The 20,065-nt window shown below is 36.6% G+C and overlaps 1 protein-coding gene across 4 annotated transcripts in view; it reads left to right on the plus strand.

Annotated features, from left to right (window-relative positions):
* Window positions 1-20,065, plus strand: part of grik4 (glutamate receptor, ionotropic, kainate 4) — a 329,903-nt gene that overhangs the window by 224,668 nt on the left and 85,170 nt on the right. For all 4 annotated transcript variants that reach the window (XM_051861113.1, XM_051861111.1, XM_051861115.1 and 1 more), the window contains 2 exons: window positions 9,726-9,904; window positions 14,026-14,079. In XM_051861113.1, the coding sequence (XP_051717073.1) occupies window positions 9,726-9,904; window positions 14,026-14,079 (233 nt within the window). The remainder of the gene's footprint in view (window positions 1-9,725; window positions 9,905-14,025; window positions 14,080-20,065) is intronic.

Genomic DNA, 20,065 nt, shown 5'->3' on the forward strand with positions numbered 1-20,065 from the left:
TTCAGCATCTTTACTCCAGTCTTTAGTGTCACATGATCCTTTAGAAATCATTCTAATGTGCTGATTTGGTGCTCAAGAAAAAATTTTGTGGAAACTGCGATTTTTCTAGGATTTTTTAAAGAATAGAAAGTTCAAACGAACAGCATGTATTTGAAATAGAAATCTTTTGTAACATTCTAATTCTATTCAAATTGCAATTACAATTCAGCATCCTGTTTAGGAATTTTTAAAGATATTCTCAATTCAGTTCTGAATGGCGAATGAGTGTGGATGATTTGTATGCCATTGTGATCTTATCTAGAATTGCAAAATCTGATGTTTATATTAGTTCTGAGTCCTAAAACGACCTTGATGTTTTGCTCATTCTACCACAAAAAGCTAAAAGCAGACAGCGTTCCAGGTAACTTGGAAAGTTTGGCTTGTGGTACACTCTAAAGTTAACCATTTCATGCTCATGCCAACACTATTACTCAAATGCTTTTATCCTTTGTACCTTTAGACCAAAAGCCTAGCTTTCTGCACAGAGACAACATTGTTTTTCAGCTAATAATGAGTGCATGCGCTCCCTGAAGATTTCAGTAGGAAAATAAAAGAGATTCGCAGCAGCAACAGGCCAAATTTAAAATACGCTGTGACAGAAAACTTTCAGAAAACTGTAACTGAAAACTGAAAAGTCTCCCATACTTTGTCTCCCATAAAAATCCCTTAGAGCAATGCTAAACTTAGCAAGCTTCCAGAATAGCCTAAATTAAATTAAATAATATTTCATGTCTGTCAGTCAGTGCATGTGTATATGGAAGCAAAATTGAAATTCTTTTTTTTTTTTTTTTTTTTTACGATTAAGTTATATTTTCATTTAGATTTCTTGACATACACCCTTTTTCCATACACCAAATGCAATGATTGGATGAACATTTTTTGGTCCTGAGACTTCCACTCAAGATATATGTACATTGTTAAATATTTAGACCACTTCTATTATTAATTGCTATCAGTTTCAACCAGTTTAACAAAAAGTGTTTATAAAAAACATTTCCTACCCTACCTTTAAAGGGGGGGTATCACGCACAGTTTCTGCCAATCTCATGTTAATTTTGAGTACCTATAGAGTAGTAGTGCATCCTTCATATCTCAAAAAAGTCTTTAGTTTTATCATATTTATAAAAGATAAATACGCTGTACCAAGTCTTTCCGAAAACAGCTGAGTGCCTGGAGGCATGCTGTGTGAGCGGAGCTAAAGAGTGACGAGCACGCACAGTTTTGCGTAGCGATCGTCTGCAAGCTATCAATGGTCAGCTAAACAAATGTATTTAAACACACACAATACACCATCGCATTATCTCTCGATAACTTTTGAATCACTATAATGAATATAGCGTATAGTAAATGATGAATAATGAATTTATGAATTCACTACATTCGTGTTGTTTACATTACATGCACTTAGGCGCCTATTCATAGTCTTCAGCAGCCAGCAGCAGCTTGAGCAGCCACGGAAAAACATGAGAAATTCTCCATTCATTTTAACCCTCTGGAGTCTGAGGCTGATTTGGGGTCCTGGTGTAGTTTTGACATGCCCTGACATTTGTGCTTTTTTCAGTTGTTTATAAACATATTAATGACAAAAGTCTAATTACACTGTATTTAGCAGAAACGAGGGTACAATAATATGTGAGCAACAAGTATGTACATGTTTGTATTTTTTTGAGAGAATTACGCATATGCGTGGTTTTTGAAAAAACAAACAAAAAAAATAAGTCACTGAAATAAGGTCTCAAAATACATACAAAAAATTTTCACAAGATTTTTGGGAACTGTATGTTTTAGTCTAGAGTTTTTGCTTCAAAATGATGTGGAAATTATCCTGCCTACTTGGACACATAAAACAATGTATTGATTTTAAATTTCTATGACACTTTTTGTTTACACAGGCCATATGCGGAGAGGCGTGAATCTTCATGAATAATGCTGTGATTCACACCTGAGGAGATTAAGACCCTGCCCCTAATGAGCTGCATAATGAGCCATTCAGTCAGGAATGTGACTGAGTCAACTAAGAAAGAATGCAATGACAAAAGAAATATATCATTTGTTTGAAGTTTATTTAAAATATAATTAACTATATAAATGAGAGTCAAAGACACATTTTGAGTACACAGTTATACCTGGAAATAAGTCCTGTTCAAAGATATAAGTGAACATCACATACCTGGCATTTGGTGTTTCTGCACTGGAGAAAAAAAACGTTCCTGCTTCCATTCATTGATCTCAGTATCATATTCATGTAGTCCATCTGGTCACTATGATTCTCAAATCTGTGAGATAAAAGAAAAAAAAACCCTCTGTGAGCATTCTGATATCAGGATCATATCAGCTATTGTATTAATGTTAATATAATGTCCACTCTTAATAGAAAACATGATTTTTGATCTCATGCATGCACGTATTATTTCACATCATGTGAAGAAAATTTTGTATAGGCCTATATTTTTAATTACAGTACCGGTCAAAAGATTTGACACATTACTATTTATAATGTTTTTGAAAGAAAACATGCTCATCAAGCCTGCATTTATTTGATCAAAAATACAGAAAAAAACAATACTGTGAAATATTATTACAATTTAAAATAATGGTTTTCTATTTTAATATTCTTTAAAATATAATTTATTTCTGTAATACAAAGCTTTCATCATTCCTTGCGAACGAAAGCTTCATTGATGTGGCACTATATAGGCTGTTTTACAGTAAATGCTTCATAATCTGTCCAAAACAGGTCAAAAGAAATATTGTCTAAACATTCATATTGCTATGACATTTTATTTGTTATATTATAGAGCCTATAAATGTTAATGTGCAGTTTAATATGTTGCTAACACCTTTTATTTCAGTATTTATTACATATTTCAGTCGATTTCACTCATCTCAGTATAGCAATTTTTTGGGAAAAGCCAATAATCATTCACACAGAGACACAGAACATGCAGGATTCATGTTTAAACAGTGTTTTTGTGGCTTAATATTGACAGACACGAGTCTATATCGCGATTAGAATAAATAATTTAGGAATAAAAAAAACTTGTCTTTCACAATCCTCTGCTTGATCAAGTTGATCCTCAAAATGGAATTGAATCCAGTCATGCTCTTCCATTTAGGTAAATCCTTTTACAATTATTCCTCAGCGCATCTCAAAATGATGAAAAGTACATGAAACTGACTAAGCTTGATGCGTTTTTCCGAGCTGATGCGGGCGTTCACTCTGTTGCATTGATCGCCTCAGAATATGTGTCTGAATAGCGTTCACGCTCCTTGGGTGTGGCCGCATTAGCGGATAATGAGCTGACTCGCAAACAACTGACATGTCTCTCTTTTCAAACAGATTACATAAACAGAGAATATTTGTTTTCGATTTGACTTACATGATTTAAAACATGACATTTCAACGTTTCTTTAGACACGTCTCATGTTTGTGTGATAAGTATTCATTAAGTTACAGTTCATTTTCTGAGGGAGTATCAGTTTGGACTTCATTCAGAGAGAGATGACAGGTCACGCATCATGTTAGTTTTCTTTATTTTGCAAAAAGCACAACATTTAGTTTTTACTGTGAGTGTACACAAATAAAAGAAGACATTCTATAGTTTCAATTGATATATTATATTAATTCAATTGATATATTACTGTCTCTATGGCAAAATAGTCACTATAATGATAACTATATTAACACCTACACAAACAGACAATAGCATTATTTATTCTAAGCACTCTGTTAACATAATTGCAGCACATGCTTTAATGTCGAATAGAATTTGATTGGCTTTCAATGATTTTATAATTCATCAGCTAGAAAAATGTTTTTTATAATCGTTCTAATTCTATGAGAATAGCACGGTCCATACCACAAATTTAACAATAACTATATTGTCGGAATCACTTTCAAAAAATTTTTTTCCAGCTGATGAACAATAAAAACATTTACAACCAATCAGAATCCACCTGACTTTAAAGCAGCAGAAAATAAAACTGCAGCGCACACTTTTAATAACGTTATCGGTGGCAATGGTAGTTATCGCTATAGTTTGTTCTTTTGGTTTGAACAGGTCTTTAGAATACATTTTTTAAAATTTTATGGTTATTGTTGTAGTTATTTTTGGTTTGAATTGACATTAATTGACTCTTGCACATCATTTCCTTTTTTACAATATATCTTCCCCAATTCATTTTACTTTTTATAATACACAAGAGAATGTATAAATGCAATTTACAGTCTTAAAGATCCCCATTCCCTCATAAAGTAATTCGTTCTCATAAAATTAATATGCAAAATACTGTAAGCTAATTTCACGGTAGAGCAGCTGATATCAGTAATTCTTGTAATATGAAAATGTATGTGTCAATAAAACATGCATTTTCTGCCATTACAAATATTTTTCCAAACTGCTGTTAGAGGAGGACATTCGTACTATTATTGATGTGTTTGTAGACCTGGAACAAACATGCATGCACCATTGGCTAGCTGCTCTGCACAGTGGCAGGTCTGGGGCCCATTGTGGGTAATAGTCACTTCTGCTTTAGCTGACAAACATTATAGGGTTGCGAAGTGGGTGTGTGAGCCGAACGGTTGAGGGAAAATGCCATAGTTACTGCCCTTTAATACATTTCTATAAGGAGCGGATGATGGCTCGTCGTGCTGCCAGCCTAATAACCCTGTTCACCTGCGCCTCTGTGTTTGCTTGTCGTTTTCCGTTACTGTTTCTTTTTCTCTCTCGCTCAGTCTCACAGGATGTACAGGTCTCATTAATCACTTAGCACACTGACAACTTAATAGAGCATGGCCCACTCATGAATACTTCACAGACCTGGCCTGCTGAGATGACACGGTACAAGGACAGTTATTCGTTCAACTAACCAGGAGGCCATTGCATATGGTTTTATCTATAAACAACCAATTGTGATTGTCTAGATTTTTTTATATGCTGTATATATTTTATATACAAGATATATTTTCATTTTGATATGTCTAGCACCTGTGTTCTAATTATGCTGTGCTTTAGCTACTAGTTTATTGGTATAACCCTCTTGGAAAAACTGTCTTAAAAATTCCTTTAAAATGGTTCAACTTTTTTAACTGAACTTAAAATGTATAGCTTGAATGAAATGTTAGTCTGCCAAATGCATCAATGGAAATGGCTAATATTGAGGGGCTTTTTGCCTTAATTTGACAGGATAGTGGAGAAGCATCAGTAAAGAAAGGGGGAACAGGTCTGAAACAAATCCAGGCAGGAATCTGAAAGCCAAACTTTTAAAACGTGTCTCAAGACCTCTACAATCTCTAAATGCCCTCACGGGGGAAAAACAACAACAATAAACATCCTGTAGGTCAGGTGAACCTGAAATCAGCCTAATTGTACCAATGCCTGCACCGTTATGAAGACAAAATCAGCGTTCTTCATTAGTGGACATTCAACGGTAGTCATGTAAAAGTAGCATGTCAAAGCCATAGATTATAGACTATACATAATATACTATGTCTATTGTTATGACTCTAATCATAATCAATGGACGTAGTGTCCGTTACATCACCCTTAGGTTTCTGAAGAGCATTTTTGAAGCCCAAAGTGGGCGGAGCCGGCCGTCGCCATCTTGGCAGTGCGTCACTCTCGGTTAACTGAAAATGGGCAAAGAGGCGGGAGTCCAACAGACTGTGATTAGCTGTAGGCTGAAACCATAGACTGTATAAAACAATCTGAAACATTGTTATAAAATGCCGGTTGGTCACAGCTAACTGTTTTTATGGTTCTAGTGGTACCATCGGCCAATCAGAGTTGTCACGTCATTTGCTTATGGTTCAGGTGACTTGTTCTATAATTACTTACCGATAACTTTTGCTATTGAAATGAGTGTAAATGGTAACCAGTAGTGGTTTTTTTTTTTCATTTGAGATGAATGGAAAAGCTTACCAATATCTTTTACCGCTGAAATTAATAGAAATGCTAACTGATAATGTTAGCATTATCGGTTAGCATAATGCTCTTGAGATGAATGGAAATGCTAACTTGATAGATTTTGCTATTGAGATGAATGGAAATGATAACTGATATCTTTTGAAAATATGTAGTTTTGCTCATTCCCTATATTACAGTATAAACCTCATTTGGATGAGGCGCTAGGTTTCATCTGGCTGCACGAGGCCGTACCGTGTAGTGAGGTGCATTAAGGTCTCATTAGTGGACAAATTTAGCCGACCTGTACTATCCAGTCAGGAGACCAGAAGATCACCCCGACTTCGTCTTCGTCAGGTATTACCCAAATTATTCTGAACGGGGTCAGCCAGGTGAGCGCTATAATCTCTTTCAAGTTTGTCCTCTTGAACTAAAGGAGCTCTCGGATTTAATTGAAAGGAACTGAGCTTTGGTGCCCAGATTGAACACAGTGAATCAAATATACACACTTCAAAGAGGTTTCCCACCTGTCAGGTTTGCTACGCCTCTCCGCTTGGAACAGAAATATTGTACTACTTGTTTGCCCGACATTCTTCTCACTGCTTTGAAGTGATCTGTAATTAAAGATGATTAAATGAGAAACTGCAACCTACGTCCCACAGAGAGACGAGAAACGAAACGTGGGTGAAATGGGATGATCTAATCCTCCTGCCTCTTCAAGACGAATATGATAAATGTGTAGATAAAATAAGGATGGTACTATAAAATCAAACAAAAAGACTTCTTTTAGCCCCTGAAATGAAAAGTCAGAGTCACGGAAGTCGTAGAGAAAGGATCTGCCTTTCTAGAAAAGGGCAGTTGATATGAAGCAGGACATTGGAAACTCTCTTTTGTCTGGCTGTGTTTATTTCTGAAGTTCTCTCCTTTGTGCTGGAAGACATTAATTTAATGTGATAAGGAGCGTAATGGGATTCTGACATGCGTTGTTAAAGGAGGAAGACAAAAGCCTTTTTTTTTCTCAGCTCACACCCCTTCAGCTTTCCCTTTTTTTCTGTCTAATGAGAAGAAAAGAGGGCAGGAATGGTTGTCTGGCCTCGGGCAGGATGAGATCTGACTGAAACTCTTTTTAGCAGGAACTGATATAAAAGGTTTACTGAACTCTTCAACTTGCTTATTTTGAAAAAAACAACCAGATGACCAGACAGCAACATATTGAAGCTTGACTCTAAATATTGTAATGCTGGTCTGTATTGACACCAAATACTAAAAAAAGAATGAAAAGCCTCTGTAAGATGTAATGAAAATTCACTTTATTCATTTTCCAGCTATTTTCAAATAGCATTTATTGATCTTTTTTATTGATTTATTAAAACAGGATCTGCTTCCTTTTTTTTTTTTACATTTTAAATTACAATGTCATAACTGAATTTTCCAGTGAAACAACAGACTTTTCTCTGTTGACATATCTTATCCACTCATTTTGTCCTCCTCTTCACTGCAAGGTTGCATTAATTTTTGAGCGCAAAGCCCACATCTCACAATCAAATCAATGACCGATGTATAGAACCAGGTCCCCAACTTACTTTTTTTTTTTTTTCTCCGATAATCAGTTTACTTAGATGCACTGTATGTCACAATTCGGAAGAAAGATATTGCTATTTCCGTTTCATTGCAATTTTAATACAAACAATAAATATACAGTACCTACTATAGAGCAGGTGTGTGGTTGAAGGAACACCTGTTGAAAAAACAAACAAACATCCAAAACCATCCTTAGCTGGTTTGCTGGTCTTGCCGGTCTTCCAGACTGGCCAAGCTGGTGTTTAGCTGGTTTAGCTTGCTGACGAGTTCCCAAAACCTTTTTAAGAACAGCCTATCAAGGCTGGGAGACTACACTAGACCAGCAAACCAGCGTAGGATGGTTTTGGATGTTTCTCCGTTGTTGTTGTTGTTTTCAGCAGGGAAAAATCATCATGAAATCAAAATTGACTATTCCTTTTTTTTTTTTTTTTACAGAATATTACAGTATGTATTAGAGTTGTCCAAATTACCGACTTCAGTACCACATCGGTACTGAAATTGTAAAAATGTGACGCTTTGAGCACTGTTGAGTGGATTCGTAAACACCTCTAATTGGCCATTGTGTTCACGGCTCATTGGATATGTCTGTGATTGACTTCAATGATCAATGCTTCAAAAATGTTGTAAATAGTCATCAATGACGCTCGGTGAAGAGCAGATACACACGGGAGTGTTTGAAAGCAGGCGTCTATCGCAGACCAGTCCGCTGAAAATTTCAGTACCAATTGGTACCGAATTTGGCACTTTTGACAACTCTAGTATGTATTATTATTAATGTTTCATCTGTGCACATCTTTTTTTTTTATTCATGTGCCCTCAAAATCGTGTGTTTTGCTTCAAGGGTGGGACAAACTGTCACTCACATGAGATCGCAGCAATAGCGAACCACAATGATCCAACCAATTGCCCATGGACAAAATCCCAGTCCCACCCTACATTTTTTTCTTGTTCTAGAAGCCGTTTCACTTGGATATACTTCACAATAGCAAAGAAAAGACTTTGCAACTTCTGTTTAATGCCGACTTTAAGCATAAGTCTAGCGTAAGTTAGCAAAACAGGTGGCATCACCTCCAAAATCAAATCCTGTCCTCTAGTGCATGTGTGTGTACTTCTGTTATTTAACTGTGCAAATAGTCTTCTAACCCTGTTTGCATTGTGCTACCCTGAGCTTTTAAGCATGTGTGTATTTTCAGCTGTAGCATGTCCATGATGTGTGTGTGCTTTAAAGATAATTTAACTTGGCGCTTTGCAAAAGCCCAGTGGAAAGTGATAGCTGAGGAAATGACTGGCTGCTCAAAATGAATGGAGGCTAAGCCTTTATCACTGTCTTTGTGTGGGAAGCAGCTTTTTTTTTACCTCACTTTACCCGCTGTGCTTACTTAACCCTACACTCTTTCATCTTCCCATTTACCTTCCATGTTTCCTCACATTTTGCCCAGTTAGCCAATCCTCCCTAATTCAAAATACATGAAGCCGTACAGAAAGTTAGCAGTTATATTAAAAAACTCAAATAGTGTCTGTTTTGCTGTCCTTACAAGTTCCTGTCCAGCTTGATTGGAGAAGTCAGTGCATGTGTTAGCTAGCAATGCTGTAGCACAATGTTTAATGTAGTGCACTAAATGTGAAATTGCGTGTGATGTGCAGTGAGCGAAAGACAGAAACCAAATGCTTATGGATAATCAAATATATGCTGAGTAACTCGGCAGGAAATGGAGATGACAGCTTTGAGCAACGTTATGTGTGAAGTCAGCAGCTAAAGCCTTTCAAATTTAACGAGTCAGATCATAATAAACCGATGTCACGTTCTGTTGAGATACAGTGTTGTGCATTTCGCAAGTCCTGTTTTCCCATGGGCTTCATAATTGCCAACCGAGATTAAACACTTGGGTGATTATGATTTCGCTAATTACATTAGTTGCAGATATACAGTACAGCAAAAAAAAAAAAAAAAAAAAAAAAAGCTTTGTTATCGTTGTCGAATGCAATTAAAAAAATATTGGCAGATAATTTAGCGGAAATTTGTTGGACAAATATAATAGCATTATATTCATATGCACAGAAAATCGACTCTAGCTCCTTAAAAGGGTTGATCCCATGGTATCATAGTTGCTGTGAAAAGAGAGGAGGACATATTTCTTGTTGTGAGAGAAAGTGACATAAGTCAGGACGCTGAAGTGTTTTGTGTGTGCCCCTTTTCAACAGGCCTATTAAACCTGGAGGTGTTACTGCGACAGTTTCTCATCTCCAAGGAAACCCTCTCTGTTCGCATGCTGGATGACAGCCAGGATCCCACCCCTCTTCTCAAGGAGATCCGCGATGACAAGACTGCCACCATCATAGTGGATGCCAACGCCACCATGTCTCACGTTATTTTGGAAAGGGTACGTCTCAGCCTAACAGTCCCTGCTGTGTAAAAAAAAAAAAAGGTCTAAAAAAACCCTAAAACGAGCAATTTAATTAATTTAAAATTGAATTAGTTATTTTATTATTTTTACTAATATTTATTTTCTTTTTATTTATTTGCCAATGAGGTGCAAATTGAAGATATATTCTCAAAAAACAAATATTGTAATATTTTGTGCAATTCTTAAGTAAATTTATCTTTTTAGGGTCTTTATATATTATTTTACTGGAAAACAAGACTAAAATGCTGATTAAGAAAAAGATTTTTGCTGTGTATCCCTCTCACTCCATTGCTGGATCTGCATACATCCAGGGTTTGAAAAGTTTGCAGAAATACAAGGGTAAAAGGGCCATCATTATGTAATTGCTGAAAAGCTGAAAATAGTTTTTTTAAGACTGTTTGCATGAGATAGATCTGAATGTCAATGACCATGACCTTGAGTCTCAGAATAAAATTAACAATTGCTCATAAAGATGGAAGAATTTAATGATGCCATTAAACTATATAAGTATTCCACTAGTTTCTCAGTGTAGCATTATTCTCATAACCCTTTGTCCATGATCTTTGTTCATCTTTTAAGTGTAAGAGTTAAATGTTGCTCCTCGTTTTTGTAAGATGAGCTGAATCTCTTTCTAAAACATTCAATGCGAATGAACATACACATACATGGATACCGCCTCATGACTGAAGAATTTGATATAGATGACTGATTGAACATACACACCAACCTCTGCAGCATAAGTGTGAGCCATAATTAAACATGAATCATTATTTTCAGGAAAGAGAAATTAATGGCTCTGCAGGAGAGGCTGATTGCAGGAACTGATGAAAAGAGAGTGAAGGTGATCGATGGAGAGAAATTGGACAGAAAGAGAGACTTAGATTTATATATGTAAACGTGCACTAGACAAACGTGTCTTTTGCAGTGTTTTGCGCATGACAAAATGTTAAAAAAATGCAGTGCTCCAGTCAAAAGGAGTTAAACTTTAAAAAAAAAAAAAACACACATCTATAGAGTTTTTTTCACTGCACTGCCCAGGGTCTCACATTTTTACGTGAAAAACACATTCTGTGTGAATGGCCCCTTATAGTGCTCTTAAAGTACAGCAGATTTTCTCTGGCAAAATGTAGTCATTTCAATAGGGATCCACGCGATTGGGAAATTCCCCATGCAGATTTCGCAACGGGTTCACACGTGAATTCGCCGCTTTGACCAAAAGAAAGCTGCTTGGTTTGAAAATGACTTCTATGTGTGCTGTGCTTCATACATCGCTACACTATTGATAGTAGACAAAGGAATTTCCTTCAATTTTGCTGATTTTTTTGTGACCGCAACTTAATAGATTGTAAAAGTGCTCGTGTTTATAGATAGGGTGAGCATGATTTCACCAAGTACGACATGTTCCTGGAACAGCATTTCAATCAACCAATCAGATTTGAGGGACAGGTTTACAGTTTATGTCAAGTTTTGGCTTACATCCAGAGTTAGGTGCTTCTACATCAATGTTATTCACCTATCATTTCCCTCTGATTTTAGGGAAAAGTTATGGGTAGGGTTAGGTTTAAGGGTTGGGATAGGATTAGGACTACATTTTCAGACAGAAATGCTGTTCAAGGATCAACAAAATATGTTGATCGAGGAACATGTCTGTCTTGGCAAAATCACAGTGACCTTATAGGGAGGGTCAAATGTTATCATAACTTCTCATAATAACCACCAGCCCTTTTATTCTCTGCTTGTGTTGTTTTATCTTTCTGTCTCTTTTCTTCTTTTCCCTAATTGACTCACTTATTCTCATCTTGTCTCATCTCATGTTATCCTGTGCTTGTCTCATGACATCTTGTGCCTTCTCACCTTTTAGACATTTTAGCCAATGATTCTCCACCATTTTTTCTCCATATTCACTCCATTGCTCTTTAATCAAAGTGTCTCATGACCATCACAGGCTTTTCCTTGGCTTTTCCTGTTGCTATGGAGACACAGGGACAAACGCCACCAATGTTACGCCGGTGGGTTGTGCAGTTCACAGTGGTTTCTTTGTCAGTTTGTCACCCTTACTGTGTTTCCCATACCCCCTTCAACCTGTTTCATCCACTCACACTTTTTCTTCATGTCTCTCTGTTCCTCTCTCTCTCTGGATCTATTTGGAGCAAGCATGCTGCAGAGCTGTGAAAAGTTGGCACTCGTTCAGCTTGTGAGTAGCGAGTGTAGGGAAAGCATGCTAGAGCTGTTTGCCAATGTTCACAGCATGGCTCACACACCAGCTTGAGTTACAGGATTCAATTACATGGGCAATTGCAGGGAAAATCTTTCATTATAAAATACTTTACGCAAGGACAAAATTATCATAACCTGGAAAAACTCTCCGCTCCTGTAGTCCATTTTCTCCCTCTCTCTCTATTTTCAACACAACACTGGTCAAATGAAATGCGCATGGGCATTATGGGAAGCTAGGCAGGGAGTCTGGGTGTGTACCAGACAGGGTATAAGTACCTTAATACAGATGCTGTTTCGAACCATATTGCAATCACAAGAGAACAGGTGCCCAGGAGTGCTGTGCTAGCATGACTTATATGCTCTAAAATGTAGGAACAAAGCCGGGAGTTTGGGAAGTTCAGACCTGGTACTTCCGCCACCGTCAGCAGATCTGAGGCGCCTACAAATTATGCTCTGCCACATAAGTTGTACATGTCACACAGGTCGGAAAGAACACAACTTTGGGGCTGTACCATTAATAATGTTCAAACAAAAAGTGTAGAGGGCACATTTTGAAGTAGGGATGAGCAAAACTGCTTATTTTCAAAGTCTAGAAAAACTGTTCATTGGGTTACCTGAATGACTAGTCAATTTATCAGCCTTAAGGGCGCCATGTACACTACTTTTCAAAAGTAAGATTTTTAAATGTTTTTAAAAGTCTCATGCTCACAAGGCTGCATTTATGCATAAAAACAGTAATATTGTGAAATATTGTTACAATTTAAAATGACTGTTTTCTATTTTAATATATTTTAAAATGTAATTTATTCCTGTGATGGCAAAGTTGAATTTTCAGCAACATTACTTCAGTCATCGGTGTCACATGTCATATGCTGATTTGGTGCTCAAATATTTCTTATTATTATCAATGTTGAAAACAGTTTTGCTGCCAGGGTTTTTTTTTTTTTCTTTTTTTCTCAGGATTCTTTGATCAATAGAAAGTTCAGCTTTTATTTCGAATAGAAAACTTTTGTAACATTATAAATGTCTTTACTGTCACTTTTGAGCAATTTAATTGATCCTTGCCAAAGAAAAGTACAGTATTCTTTTCTTTCTTTCTCTTTCTTTCTTTCTTTCTTTCTTTCAAAAAAATACTAAGCAAGATGGGATGCAAGATGTATCTCAACAGTCATCCATCCAGTGTAGTAGTAATAATAATAAAATATGTATCTGACTTACTGACTGTTGTTGAGTGACTAGTGGACTAGCCAATCATTGTGACTCATTTCTATTCTGAAGTGCCCAATAACTAAAAAGAAATCTCTGTATTCTCTGTAAGGGTTGAGGTTATTGATTATGGCTGCAAGGTTAATGAAAAGATCTGCAAGAGCAGTTTTGGAAAACTTATTTGTTACTTTAGTGTTCCTTTTATTCTAGGAAATGTGATATTTCACTGCAGGTTATTTTTGATCAATATGTTTTTAATTCATTATTTAACATTTTACTCTGCCAGAAAGAAGACAAACACCCCCCACCGCTCAAATGCATTTATTGTACTCTAAACTGTCCCTTTTACTCAGTTTTCTCTCCGTTTCCATAGAAATAATTGTTGAAAGTGTTTTCACCCCTGACATTTGATTGACATATTGTATTTGCTGCTTGGTTTCCTTGGAGACAGTGGAGAATTGATAAATAGAATGGCATTGACAGTCAGAGCGGGAATGTTGTCAGTCTTTTGTTAGCTTTCATCCAACTCTGAACAGGTTTTACAAAGCAGTGAACCTTGCCTTTTGCTTCTCAATGGTGGCAATGACGTGTGTAGATTCAGTCTATGTAACTGTTTAAATTAGCCTAGCATTGTCAATAATGTTTAATGTAACTCTCTTTTCTCTCTTCTCCAGGCCTCAGAGTTGGGGATGCTGTCAGTGTACTACACCTACATCCTGACTTCCTTGGTGAGAGAATTTATGGTTTATGCTCTCTAATGAAGTTCTTCAAGCACATGCCTATAAAGTAAAGAAACTTTTTCATTTGTCCTCCAGCATTAAAATACTATTATACATTATATATATGTGTGTGTATATATATATTAGGCAAAAAAAATGGGCCAAGGCCAAAATGCCTAAACACTAAGCTTTTAATTGTCTTAAAGGATTAGTTCACTTTCAAATGAAAATTAGCCCAAGCTTTACTCACCCTCAAGCCATCCTAGGTGTATATGACTTTCTTCTTTCTGATGAACATATTTGGAGAAATATTAATAAATATCCAGATGCATCCAAGCTTTATAATGGCAGTGAACCACGAGTATGAGCTAAAGAAAGTGTCTCCATCCACATCCATCCATCATAAACATATTCCACATGGCTCCCGGGGGTTAATAAAGGCCTTCTAAAGCGAAGCGATGCGTTTGTCCATATTTAAACAAGTTATGAAGTAAAATATGTAGCTTCCGCCAGACCGCCTTCCGTACTGAAGTTACGAAGGGTAAACTGGCATCGCGTCAGTTACAATTTTTCTGTAAGTCGAATGGGGAAGGCATAGGATGTAGCGTAAGCTTTTTGAACTGCAAGAGTTTTACACTTTCTTCGTACGTTGAATATGGAAGGCGGTCTGGCAGAAGCTAGATATTTTACTTGTTAGGTATGGATATTTTTTTTACACAAACGCATCAATTCGCTTCAGAAGGCCTTTATTAACCCCCCGTAGCCGTGTATAGTACACGTTTATGATGGATGGATGTGGATGGAAGCACTTTCTTCAGCTCATACTCATGGGTCCCGTTCACTGCCATTATAAAGCTCGGATGTGTCAGGATATTTATTAATATTTCTCCGATTGTGTTCATCAGAAAGAAGAAAGTCATATACACCTAGGATGGCTTGAGGGTGAGTAAAGCTTGGGGTATTTTTCATTTGAAAGTGAGCTAATCCTTTAACCACAAACTATTGGTCAGGAAATTAGCTAAATTTAACGTAAAAAGTCATTGCTCTCTTAGAAAAACATCAAAGACAGAATGAAGTTCTTGGCAGAATATGGGAAGTTGTGTGTGGAGTGATGAATCACAGTGAAACACAAGTTGCATGGTGATGCTCCAGAGGGGTGTCTTTGAAAATCTGCTGAGAAATATAGTAATAAATGCATCTCTATCACAGTGAATTATCAATGTTGTAATGTGCTGCTTAAAATTTCTGTGGAAACCATGATACGTTTTCTCCCAGGATTCATTGATGAATAGAAAGTTGAAAACAACAGAATTTATTTGGATTAGAAATATATATAGAAATATTTTTTAACATATCTTTCCTGTCACTTTTGATCAGTTAAATGCTTCTTAATATAAGTATTAATTTCTTTAAAAAAAAAAAAAAAATCTTACTAACCTTAGCTATATTATCAAAATGTGTTATTATAAATGTATTAACCAATAAATAAGGGTCATATACTTTTAATTTCTATTAATATTTAATTTAATTTAATGAATTTATAATTGTAAATATTAATATTATTTTAAATCTGGCTTTAACACAATATTGTATTTTTGTTTAACACATATTTGCTTTTTATTGCATAAAATTGCACAAAATATAATTAGTGTATTTCAAACTTCCATGTTAAAACCACACTGAAACTGAATGTAAGGTGGTGCGGCACTTGCACTGATTTTTTTCCCCAGTTGATTCAAGTATCCTATAAACAGTATCTTTGATGTTTCCGTTTCAATCTTTCTGTTTCACGCTGATATGTGCTAGAAATAACAAACCAGGATGGATTTTTCAAAACTTTTTCATCCGCTATGGCTTTAAGTTCAGAGCGCTTTAAAAGCAGCCACTCAGCGTGGAACAAACCGACACACTTCAGCACACTCCAACCTAATTTAAAGAAGCCACTTCATTTCCCCACACTGCTTTCCTTCACTTATTTAGTCTCTCCTGCCGCCATCGTTCATGCGTCCAACACACCAACACCGTACCGTCCTCCCATCCGTATGCTAGTGTTTCATTACGCCATTATCACAGTGTGAAAAAGGCCTGTCAAAAGCACACTACATCCATCACAAACCCAGTAATCAGTAAATGACTCAGAGAGAGCTTTTCAGCTTCTGCTCTGGCCACGCTCTGGGGAGTAATGAAGCACTTAGTGATGCAGGTACATGGAGAAATTGTTGAAACCCTTTGTATGGTGGTGAGATGGGCTTCTTTGGTTATTTCTGCCATGTTACAAAGTGTCTTTTACACCAGCAAGGTGCATGTTCAACAGGTGCCAAACCAGAGACGGCGCACTCGTAGAAAAATGGGTGAAATCATATCACTCATTATGGCAGCAACAGGAATGGATGTCTTGCCTTTCAGTTAAAATAACCAATATAGTTTGTTAACCAGAGCAAGCACATTAACTGAACCAGAAACAGAAGTTGCGATAGTCTTTTCTTCCCTATTGTGATGTATATCTAAGTGAAATGGATACTTGAACAAGAAAAAATGTAGGGCAATACTTGATTTTGTCCATGGGGAATTGATTGGATGGTTGTGGTTTGCTATTGCTGTGATCTCATGTGAGTGACAGGTTGTCCAGCCCTCATGCCAGTAAAAATCTCATCAGAGAAGAGAAGAGATGTCGCTGCAAGAGGGAGGGAAAGTTATTTTGATTAAAGATTTCAAGAACACATTAATTTGGAAAAAAAAACAAAAAAAACAATGATGGATAAATATTTCATGAACAAAATTGAATGAAGTGAAATATATGAAATTGTTGTCAAATTTTACTGCTCATTTTACCTAGAAAGTAGCTCCCTGGAGCCCTTACCAAGATGGCCACCAAATTACCTTGCCTCCAGTTTTAAACATGCCCAGGAAAGAACCAGATGGATGGATGGATAGATGGCCTCTTTAGATGTGGAGGAGTCCTTGGGCACTTTAAGAGATGGAATCGGTTAGCAGATAAGCGAGTCCAATTTATGACTGTGCTGGGGGCGGGGCATTTTTCAAAGGCAATTTCTGATCGAGCTGCAAGCCGAGACCAAAACATCACACCCACACATGGCTTTACATCTCTGTCATCTCACCTGAATCCATCTGTCATGGAAATAATTCAAGTCCCCATGAGATCTCGGCTCAGATATATTGTTTCTGTACATTACAGCAACTGCAGTGTTTCTCTCGCAGTGAATGCAAATTATGACTTCACAGTGTCCAAAAAAGCTGTAAATCATGCTCACCTGCTGCTTGTAAATCAATTTGATAAATCAATCATTAGTTGTGACAGCATACATACAAACCTTTTCTAAAGTGCACTTCTCTAGCGCAGTTATTCATCAAGTGCCAAGTGCTTTGCTATCACTTTTAAAGGGATATTCCACCCCAAAAAAAAAGACTTTTTGTTATTTACTCACTCTCGTTCCAAACTTGTATGACCTAAATTCTTCTGTGGAACATGAAAATATTTATTTGGAAATGTCTTGTTTTAATACAATGAAAGTTCATTTGTTCAAATGTTGTTAGGTTTCCAGCGTTCTTCAAAATAAAATAAAAAACTAAAGTCATATGAGTTTGTCCTTTCAAACGGGGGTGAGGCCAACTGGAGATCTTGGCAACTACAGCTATTTTCTTTAGGTGTTAGGCTTACAAGTACAGATCCTATCTGATGGTAAAAGGACAAAATCTTCAAAACTGTTGGTTAAGAGTATGTTTAATATATTTCAAATCAGCAATAAAATCTGACAACATTTAGATATCATTCAGCATCTTAAGCTGCAGTAATGCTGAAAAAAGTTCCTAGTGCGTGTCAGACATGGACTCAACTCCAAAAGTTGTGATGAGTATGTTTCAGTAATATATTTTGTAAATCAGCAATAAAATCTGACAGCAATGCCATCATTTAACAAGCTACAATCAAGCAAAACATTTGCTAATGCGTTTTCTAGAAGGCAGTTAGGTCTATGCACTTGAATGGAGACTGACTAAAATCTCCAGAACTGTTTGTCAGTATGTTTCAGTAATATATTGCATAAATCAGCAATAAAATCAGACAACACTGTCATTATTTAGCGTCTTAAGATACAATCCAATATGGCGCTGACATCTTGAGTCTAGAGTCTGCGCATAGTGAACTTGAAACCCGAGTCTGCGCAGTAGTGAGCACGAAGTGGAGCCGTGATATCAAGGTCCTGCCCAAACTCAGAACAACTCATTATTTCGGTGTGAAATAAACAGTCATGGAAATGTAGAAATTAAAGTTAAAGCTCCAGTCACCTTGCGAAGATCCAGAAAAAAGTCCGTGGGCGCCTCAGTGACTACTTTACTCAGAGAAGCTGTCAACCTCAGCTGTCAATCATGACGTCTCACCCCTGTTTTTATAGCATCAAATAACTTTAAATAATTTAACTTTAAATAATTTGTTTGCCTCACATCCCACTGGAATACATGGAGAGGGCGGGGTTTATGACCTATACTGTATCCAGCCACCTTGGGGCGATCGAGATGCTTTGGCTTCACTTTTCAGGACTCGTGTGGCACGCTTGGTTCAGTCAAAAGTGTAATAAATAAAGATGTAACATATTAAACTGACTCAAGTTAAAAGACGCAACAGCTAACATCAGCTTAGATATGAGTGACTTTGAATATTGTCCTGGAAACCAACCACTATTTTAGAGTAAACTAATGTCTATGTACTTGGATGGAGAATGTCAAAAGGCCAAAAACTGTTTGTTTTATTAATATATTTTATGAATAAGCAATAAAATCTTACAACAATGCTATCATTTAGCATCTTTAGCTAGCTTTAATTTAATTTGAAAAAAAAAACTGCAACCATGTGTTCTAGAGATTTCTACCATTTTCTATCAAGTGGTCCATTTCCTCCATCTGCAGCTTCATCTAGTGCAGTTTTTGGTTCGCTCTTTTCAGAAACTTCACTTTTCAGACATCACATGTCTATTTCAATCTAATCCTCATTATCATGCAGGAAGAGCAAGAGCTAACGCTGATATGAAACATCCCTGTAATTTGATACAACATCCTTCCCCTATCCGTTAGAGATCAGGTTCAGTAGGTTAATTGCAATAATGAAAGGAAAGGAGCAAAGCCATTTTGCTCTAATTACTAGATGTATTCTCTCTATTGGTGACTGCCGTACAGGTGAGCAGTAAAGGGATTGTTGCTTTGTGATTTGTGCAGGCAATAACTCCGCTTTGCAGAGTGAAGAACGTTTTCATCTGTGTTTGACAGTCACCCAGGGATTCGGCCTTTGTGCTGCGTTTAAATGAAAGAGGTGTGCCAACGAGACCAGTGTGCCTGAGAGATCTGGTTTTATTGAACAATCTCTGGAGATCAGAAAGTGCACATTGGCATATCTGATGTTCCTGTGTAAAGTTCTCGATAAACATTGTTTTTAACGAATGCATTGACGCATTCTTGACACATCTGTTGAAACACATGGCATAGATGATGTGCCCTAACACGTGTTGCAGAACCAGAGTTGAGCATGTGATCAAAAAAATGAAAATTTGATGAGGGTCCCTCAGACTCGGCTCACAGGAGTAATTATAGACTTCCTTATGAAGAAGACGTTAGGAACCTGGGGTTTAGATTAACTGCATATTAATCACAAAAATTACAAAGAAAGATTTTTTTCTGCCTTAACAGGGTTTATGAAGAAGATGATTATATAGACTAATATAGTATTTTTTTCTGCTCTGGATTTACAAGCCTGTACTTTAAGTATAAATATTTTACAGAGTGTACTGAAATGAGAAGTCAAGGGTCATTAGCACACACTGTAAAAAATCATTTTCATGATTTGTTATCACAACCTTTTTTTCTTTTGTCAAATCAATTTAGATAATTAACGTGGTTCAGATAACATACTAGTTTGAGTTTCTGCTGATTAACCCAATTGCCTTCATTGTATTAACTCAAATTTTTAATTTCAATGAACTCAATT

Source organism: Ctenopharyngodon idella, chromosome 15 (assembly GCF_019924925.1).
Source record: "Ctenopharyngodon idella isolate HZGC_01 chromosome 15, HZGC01, whole genome shotgun sequence".
Classification (NCBI taxonomy): Eukaryota; Metazoa; Chordata; class Actinopteri; order Cypriniformes; family Xenocyprididae; genus Ctenopharyngodon; species Ctenopharyngodon idella.